At 45.0% G+C, this 9,327-nt stretch overlaps 1 protein-coding gene across 1 annotated transcript; it reads right to left on the reverse strand.

Moving 5' to 3' along the window:
- Positions 1–893: 893 nt before the first annotated feature.
- LOC120105367 (probable pyridoxal 5'-phosphate synthase subunit PDX1.1) lies at positions 894–2,224 on the reverse strand. Its single transcript, XM_039117738.1, is given in 5 exon segments — positions 894–1,305; positions 1,307–1,492; positions 1,494–1,568; positions 1,570–1,860; positions 1,863–2,224. Coding segments are annotated over 5 exon segments (957 nt in total). The 5' UTR covers positions 2,073–2,224; the 3' UTR covers positions 894–1,110.
- Positions 2,225–9,327: the final 7,103 nt, after the last annotated feature.

The following is a 9,327-nucleotide window of genomic DNA, read 5'->3' on the forward strand; positions in this document are numbered from 1 at the left end:
TAAATATCCAGGGCTTTTATATTTGATATGTTTTAAATTTCATGTTAAAGCTCTTAAGTCTTGTTTTAAACAAAAAAAAACATATTTAATGAACTCCATCACAACGAAAGATACTTCTGCCAAAAGTATAGGGATGAAGAAAGTCTTGGATGTTGGTAACTGAAAAGGTGAAAAAAATTTTATCAAACATATGTTGGTACTCCTAGCAATTGGTAAATGCTTTCATTATTGAGACATATATATTCTAGTTGCTCCAATTATAAGAATATCAGAAGCAAGGCCTGACTGAGAGTATTTCAAAGACCATATATGTTGCATAATATCAGCAAAAAAGCAAGGGAATATCTATTTCATACTCATGGGGATGAAAAAGAAAAGGCAATGTTTCTAGCTGTAGCCGCTACAACAGCGATTCGAGAGTAGATTGTAACTTTATGGACATCCGACCTAAGAAAAAGGCAAACTGTAATCATGGCATCGAAGAGGGAAAGAACACAAATGAACGAGGTCAGAGCACATCCATTCCTTTCCGACGGGTGCAGTAACATCCACAATCACAGTGTTCTGCAAGTTTAGAGGATGAAGACTGATCTTGGGTAAAGATACATAAGAGTGTAAAGTGATTAACCACAAATCAGCGGTCCAAGCAATCAACACATAACTGGTTGCTCCAATCATAAGAATTTCAAACAGCAAGCAGGCTGGACAAGAGTATTTAAAATATAAAATGTCAGGATACAATCTTCAGGCAGAGGGTTCTAAGTCATTATTATTCATGAAAGACACGGACAACAGACAAAGAAGGACAACCAGGCATAGACAGAGCAGGAGCCCAGTACCACATAGTATCAGCCTGAAGAAGAGAAAAAGGCAATGTTATTAGCTTGGAGCTGCGACAATGGCGATTCAAGACTAGATTGCAACTTCATGGATATCAGACCTAAAAAAAAGGAAAAAGCAAAAAAGAAAACAAGCGAACCATGGCCATGGCATCTGAGAGAAAGAGGGAGCGAAGACATATGAAAAATAGCAGAGCAGAGCCGTCCTCACCATCATCATCATCAAACCATCTGTCCACGTAGAACGGCCTGCCTGCAATGTGCATTATATTTATTCGGAGCGGGCGGCGAACCTCTCGACCTTGGCATCGCCGTTGAGGTTGATCCCGACCATTGCCTCTCCGAGGCCGCTGGAGACCTCGGCCAGGACGTCGGGGTCGCTGTAGTGGGTGACAGCCTGGACGATGGCGCGGGCGCGGCGGGCGGGGTCGCCGCTCTTGAAGATGCCAGAGCCCACGAAGACGCCCGTCGCAGCCGAGCTGCATCATAAGCGCGGCATCGGCGGGGGTGGCGACGCCGCCGGCGGCGAAGTGGACGACAGGAAGGCGGCCGAGCTGCTTGGTTTGCATGACGAGGTCATAGGGGGCGGCGATGCGCTTGGCGAAGGCAAAGACCTCGTCGTCGTCCATGTTGCGGAGGAAGCGGATGTCGCCCATGGACGGAGCGGACGTGGCGGACTGCCTCGACGATGTTGCCGGTGCCGGCCTCGCCCTTGGTGCGGATCATGGCGGGCGCCCTCGCGGATGCGGCGGAGGGCCTCGCCGAGGTCGCGGCAGCCGCACACGAAGGGAACGCGGAAGTTGTGCTTGTTGATGTGGTGGACGTCGTCGGCCGGGGTCAGCACCTCGCTCTCGTCCACGTAGTCCACGCCGATGGCCTCCAGGATCTGGGCCTCCACGAAGTGGCCGATGCGAGCCTTGGCCATCACCGGGATGGTCACCGCGCGCTTGATCTCCTTGATCAGCCCCGGGTCGCTCATCCGGGCCACCCCGCCGCCAGCCCGGATGTCAGCGGGGGACCGCGCTCCAGGGCCATCACCGCGCACGCCCCGGCCTCCTCCGCCACCCGCGCCTGATCAGGGCTCACCACGTCCATGATCACACCGCCCCGCAGCATCTGCGCCAGCCCCACCTTCACCGAGAACGTCGACGTCTTCTTCACCCCCGGCTCCGTCAGCGCTGCCCCGCCGTTGTTTCCCCCGTACACCGTCACGACGCCGCTGTCCGACGACATCTTACCTTGCCGAATGGAATTGGGATCGGGAATGGGAAACCCTAATCTCTCTGAATATCGTATTTATCGTAACGGGCTATTACCAAGATGGAAAGAAAATGGACAGAGGCGATGTATATAGAGAGAAGGGAGAGGACCTCGGGGCGGCGTCGGCTGCCTTACGAGCCAAGGCAGAGGCCCGCACGATAGAGGTGGGAGCAGCAGCGGTCGGCCCTAATCTCACCACTTGTTCTTTCCACAGCTGCCCGATATTATTTTCCAATATAATTAAAAATTCTCCGGCCATAACAGGGCAACCATCAGGCCGTCCATCCATTCAGGATGACTATTCATGACCCACAAATGCACTCCCGTCCCCATCCGCATGAGACCGCTGAAAAGCAAACAAAAGTGCTGCACGCTGCGAACTCCAAAACAACATCTACTTTTGCGAGCCACATAAACTATAATATATTTTTTTTACCAAGAAAAATTCGATCGACTCTCCTAAACCACCTTTTAGCTCAAACTAGTATGATGAAATTCGAAAGATGGATGGGCAGCAGTGGAATTGGGCCCATTGCTTCGACCGCTTATCTATCATCTCACCTTAAAAATTTCCCAATGTTATGAGAAAAACCATAGAAAACTGATTTCTCATTGTAAAAAAATTGTGGCTTTGGATTTAGTATGAAATGTCAGTTCTTCTATTTTAAATCCTCAAGAAATTTTCATTACTAGCATATTGTCGATAAAAAATAGACATAATAGTAACTAAATTTGAGAAAACTTAAGATAAATAAATGTACAATTAATTGGATAAATAAAAGATAAAAGTTAGCATAGCTTTTTTTTTTTTTGCCAAAGATGGGAGAGAAGTTCTCTACTATTATTATAATTAGGGGTGGCAAAATATGATCGGACCCATCAATCCGACCCGTGTTCGACCCGCCATAAACAGATTTGAATTTGGCCTAAACAGGATCGGATCGTAAACAGGTCGATCCGTTTGACCTGTTTATTAATTGGATCGATATGAATTTTAGATGTCTGACCCGTTTAAACCGTTTAACTATTGGGCGGGTTAAACAGGTATAAACAGGTTAAACGGGTTAAACAGGTTAAACAGGTCTAAACAGGTTAAATAGGTCTAAACAGGTCGGATTGGGCAGATTAAATAGGTCGGGTTGGACAGGTTAAACAGGTCTAAACAGGTAAACGGGTCGGGTTGGGTGAACGGATTAAACAGGTCGGGTCAGATTGGGCAAACAGGTTACCTGTTTATTAAACAGGTTAAACGGGGTTGGGGTCGGGTTACCTGTTTATTAAATATGACAGGTTCAGATTGTAATTTCTGACCTGTTTAATAAACAAGTCGGGTTCAAGTTTATGATTTTTTGATCCGACCTGCATGTGACCCGACCCGTTTATGACCCGACCCGACCCGATTGCCACCCCTAGTTATAATCTAATATTTATATATGGCCTCCTAACTATCGGGGGCAGCTATCAAGCCTTCTTTATTCTTATCAATTCATGTCATATTAACCACTACAATTACTCGTAATAGTTATCACTTCTTTTTGTTATTATTGAATTCCATTATCTCGGTCTACATCCTCATATTCTCTATGCAAAGCAGTCCATTTTCTAATATTCGGTCTAAAATTGTCCCACTTCAAATTCAAAATGTAATAGACGTCGTATATTTGTATAGCAAATCATACAAGCATGTAAGACTACAGATCATATCAAAGCAATAATAAATTCTAAAAATTTATGTTGCCCAAGGTGATAACCCAAGAGGGGGGGGTAAATTGGATTTTCTAAAAAATTATGTTTCCAAATTAGCTTTGAATTGAATACAGCAGAATGATAAAGTGTTATCTTACTTAAGCTCTAGGCAATCATAAGTAAAGCAGTAGAAAATTAAGCTATAGCAACTATACTATGCAAGTATGAAAGTAAAGCAAGATGCATAAGAAAAATACTACAAATACAAGCATGTATAGTGGTTCGGTGCACCCCAAGCAACTACATCCACTCCCCAAGCGTCCCTTTGGAAATTCATTATAATCTCATGGATTACAGTCCGGTTGTTTTACAAGCTCACAACTAACTTGTTATTTTTTCAGGATCACAACGAATCTAGTTGGTTTTTCGGGCTCACCGACTAAAACCTACACCGTTTGAGTTCACAAACAACTCAGTTAGTTTTTTTTCCAAGGCTCACCAACCAAACTTTTGCAACATTTGTTTTCTGAGCTTACAAACAACCCAGTTAGTTTTTTCCAAGGCTCACCAACCAAAATCTATACATAGTCCAATTAAAGTTTGGACAGAACTTTTCCCCAAGTTTTCAGAACCTACTGAAACTTGTAACAAATGAGATTGAAAGAATTTAATGCACAGACTATTGCTCAAACATTAAAAAAATAAATACAAATAGAGATAGGAGCTATAGTGATGTCGTTGGTGTTGAGGGATGTCCTTGAATGCTTCACCAACTTCCAGAGCTGAGGATTGATATTTGTTGCCCAAGAAGACAACCCAAGAGGGGGGGGGGGGGGGTGAATTGGGTTATGATTTAAATCTCGACAATTAAAAACTATGTTTGGTTAATATCCAATTCTATTGCAAGTATTCCGGTTAAGTAACTATATGCAGTGAAAGATTAGAGAGAGTGCAACAACCAACACAAACACAAAACAATTTATAGTGGTTCGGAGCTAACCCCTGCTCCTACGTCCACTCCCCAAGCTACACTTGGGAGTTCACTATAATCCCTCGGATTACAGTTGGTTTGTTTTACAAGTTCACAACCCAACTTGTTGTTTTACGAGATCACAATGAACTCGGTCGGTTTTCACAGGCTCACCGACTAGAACTATCCGATTGTTTTTCCGGGATCACAATCGAACCCTTACACCGTTGGTTTTAACCTTGGCTCACCAACAAACCTTACAACCCTTGATTCAATCCCCTGATTGAATCAAGTAAGAAAATAGTTTGGGAAAGTTACAAGGAAAACTTCTTAATAAGCAAATATTAAACAATATAAAAAGAGAAGAGTTAGAAGCCCTCAAACAGATTTTGGAAGAGGAAGAAGGGGCTTCTCGAACTCTGAGTCTCCTCTTTGAATGCGCTAAAGATTTGATGTCAGAAGGAGAGCCTTGAATGCGAAGGAAAGAGTTTGTTGGATGGAGTTTGTTGCCCAGATAAACAACCCAAGAGGGGGGGTGAATTGGATTTTAAAATAATTATTACAATTATTTGATTTGCGAAATACTAATTAACACTTTTTTGCAAGTTGATTAATTAGATGCTATGTGCTGTGAATGAAAATGAAAGTAAGAGAGATACACAAACAATCACAAACACAAGAATTTTATAGTGGTTCGGAGCTAACCCTTGCTCCTACGTCCACTCCCAAGCCTCACTTGGGAATTCACTATAACCCTCGGATTACAGCCGGTTGTTTTACAAGCTCACAACCAAACTTGTTGTTTTACGAGGTCACAACGAACTCGGTCGGTTTTCCCAGGCTCACCGACTAGAACCACCCCGATTGTTTTTTCCGGGATCACAATCGAACCCTTACACGTTGTTTCAACCTAGGCTCACCAACAAACCTATACACCCTTGATTCAATCCCCTGATTGAATCAAGTAAAGACCAAATGGAAAGAACAAAGACAAACAGAAAAATAGAGCTTCTAAAAAGCAGATATACAGCGATATAACTAAGAGAGAAGTTTAGAGCCCTCAAACACGTTTGAGTTGGAGTAGAGAAGGGCTTCTTGAACTTTCTGTCTCCTCTTGAATGTCTGGAAGACTTGAAGGCTGGAGGAGACTTCTTTAATGCTGGAAGAGTCGGTTGAATGGAGTTAATGGTACTCTTCCTTCTTTTCCGTTGAAAATCGTTTGCAGATGAAGGATTCTTGTTTTCTTTGAGTGGAATGTTGCTTCTCTACTTTGCTACAGTCCTCTGTGGCTATTTAAGCCATTCCCCACGGAAACTAGCCGTTAGACTCACTTTACTAGCCGTTCTGCACACTCTGCACATCCTGACAATGTGTCCGTTGGGGTCGGAGTCGACTCGCGCGATCTGGAGTCGACTCGGCTGTAGCGGGAGTCGACTCATGCTTTTCTGGAGTCGGCTCGGCAACTGTTCCGGATTTGAATTAAAGTGAGCTTCTGACTGGGAGTCGACTCGACTTAACCCGGAGTCGACTCGCCAAAAACCTGGAGCTGACCTGGGCATTTTTGGAAGTCGGCTCATCCCATGAAATCCACAGAAGCTATTCTTCAACTTGGCCCACTCGAGTCGACTCGGAAATACTGGGAGTCGCTCGGCGCTCAGAGCCCGAACTCCCGATCTTCTGTCTTTTGGCTCGTCCAGTCTTGGAGTCGACTCGAGCTGTTCCGGAGTCGACTCGGCTCTCAGTTTCCGAAACACAGCCTTCTGTCTTTTTGGTGTAGCGCTGCCTTGGAGTCGACTCGAGCTGTCTTGGAGTCGACTCGCGTCTTAGAGACAACAATTCGGTCTTCTGTCTTTTTGGGGTCACGCTGTCTCGGAGTCGACTCGGGCATTGCGGGAGTCGACTCGGATCTCAGTGTCCGAAACTGCTCTCTGACTTTTGCCTAGTATAACACTGAGAGTCGACTCTAGTTTTCTTTGGAGTCGACCTGCCAACATCGGAGTCGACTTGGCTCTCAGGGTCGAAAATTGCTCTCTGACTTTTTGTCTGTAACTCCCTGGAGTCGACTCATACTACTCCAGAGTCGACTCGGCAAGCTTCGGAGTCGACTCGCGCTCTTCAGGAGTCGACTCGTTGACAGGTTTTGAATTGAGTCTTTCTGTTCATTGCCTGTCTGTTCTCAGTCGGAGTCGACTCGTAATGTTCCGGAGTCGACTCGAGCCTGTGCCAGTGCTTCTGATACGCTTGGAGTCGACTCGTAATATCCCGGAGTCGACTCGAGTCCCAGACTTTGGTTTCAACTTGGACTTCTTAACTTATCCAAATATCTTGAACCAAGTCTAGACGCACTTAACCATAAATTTAATAAGATTTTCACTGAAACACTAGATTGAATTCATTAGAAGCATAAGATATACTCAAATGCTTTGATCTCATCAAAATCAAATAAGTTTATGATCAATCACTCCACAATCTCTCCCTTTTTGATGATGACAAAACATTGAGTATTGTACGAGTGAATTGCGCAACACACAAGGAAATTTATTGATAAAATTTTGAAATGAATTCAAGTGTCTGGTTATTTAATTTATCCAACTTGAAAAGGTGTGAAATAATAAATTTTGGAGTTAAAGCTCCCCCTTTCATTTGGAATTATATAAGCCTTCATGTCATGCAATCATTGTTTGGCTTATATGTCTTTAATGATTTTTGCTTTCTTAAAAGTTCAGATTCTCCCCCTCAACATATGCATTCAACTTGTTTTGATTCTCTGAATTTTTCTTTTAATGCATTGAAGCTTTTGAACTTAAATTTTTTGGTTTTTAGAGGGAAAATCTGTCACTTTGTTCTTGAGTAGGATTCAAACTAATCTCCGAATATCCTTGAATAGATTCTGGAGATTAACTCCATTAGGAGCCCCAACAGAGAGATAATGAGCCTCGAGGTATTGAATCCACTTAGAACAAATTATTGTGTGTTTTAAAAGTTTTTCCTTTTTATTGATTTTCTTTTTTCTTTTACATATCTATTAAATATATTCTCTCCCTTTTTGTCATCGTATCAAAAAGGAAGTGAGTAGAACACACAAGCAAGCAGAGATCAATTTGCCACAATATTGAAGAGAATTTGTCTACTCATTGTATTGATGTATATGTAAGTACATTTGGTGAATACAATAAGTAAAGCAGAAAATACATGTCAAAAAAAACAAATCAGCTAGGGTCTCCTCGAGGATGTGGCTCCTCCTCTCAATCTGTTTTGCTCCATGAGGAGACCGACCCCGTCCACAACATTCCTTAGCTGGGAGATAATGGCCGAGGTGGCCCTGCTATGTGTCGTGGAGAGCTCGTCAGAGTCTCCTGAAGTGTGTCCAGCTTGGCGATCAGCACATTCGCCAAGCACTCGGCCCCCTGACTAGTAGTCCTCATATCGTGTCGGATGTCATCGCGCATCTTCCGAGTGTTGCTCGTGACATCGCTCATGTTGGAGAACTGGGCTTGTATCAGGCTCCTGACGTTGAAGATCTCCTCCCTCAGATGAGCCGTCATCTCGGTCACGGTGATAAGGAGGGAACCAATGCAGAGGAGGGTGCAGGGGCTGGACCTCGGAGCTCCCCTCAGCAGGTCGTCCCGAAGATCTCTAACAATCTCCTGGCGCAACTCCCGGAGCTGCTCAGGAGAAATCCGAACCTCCATGGGCTGAGTAGGTGGAGCTGAGAAGGAGGGTCCCGCTGAGGTGGAGGAAAAGGTAGGGAAGTCTGAATCAGGATCTGGACTGGGGGAATGTCTGGTAGTAGGTGTGGAGGAAGATGGTTTTTCTGACCCAAGTTCCCTCTACCTTACGAAACCCCATCCTGTGTAGGGTTCCCTCACGCATGCGATCTGTCCATCGCAATGCGCGAGAGGGTTCTCCCTCAGGAATAGGGTTCTCGGACTCCCTAAAAATAAGTGTGTACATCATCCCATAAGGGAGGGTGAGCCTAGGTCTATCTAGTGGCTCACATAAGTATCTATAGATCATCTTGGAGAAGTTGATAGGGGTGTCCTGGAGAATGTAGTACATGAGGGCTAGGTCCCTCTCAGACACAAAATCAAATCGGCCGGTCTTAGGAAACAATGACCTAGAAATGATGCTCAGGAGGAGCCGCATCTCAACAGAAAGTGAGCTAGCGGACACCTCATCTAAGGGGGACTGGGGTGGACTCCCTAAAATGGCTGTAAGGGCCTCAGTCCTATCCTCGGGGTGTGTAGGAGATACCCCTACTTGGGGAAGGTGGAGGATTTGAGCTATGAAATCCTCGGAAATAAATAATGGGACACCGGCTACGGTTCCCTCTATCCCACCATTGCCCCTACGCACAGTTCCATAAAACTCCCTAACTAGACCTGGGTATGTGGGGAGATCTAAGGAACAAAAGAACTCTAAACCCTGGGCCCTCAACCTCTCTCCTATGGTGAAGCCCTCCCGGGAGAGATAGTCAAAGTCGACGTATCTCCCGGTGGAGACCGCCTTCCCGGCGCACGGTCGCGAGGGAACCGCCCTCGGCGGGAAACGAGCCGGAGGTTGTGGCCTCAC

The sequence above is a fragment of the Phoenix dactylifera genome, unplaced genomic scaffold, assembly GCF_009389715.1.
Source record: "Phoenix dactylifera cultivar Barhee BC4 unplaced genomic scaffold, palm_55x_up_171113_PBpolish2nd_filt_p 000267F, whole genome shotgun sequence".
Classification (NCBI taxonomy): Eukaryota; Viridiplantae; Streptophyta; class Magnoliopsida; order Arecales; family Arecaceae; genus Phoenix; species Phoenix dactylifera.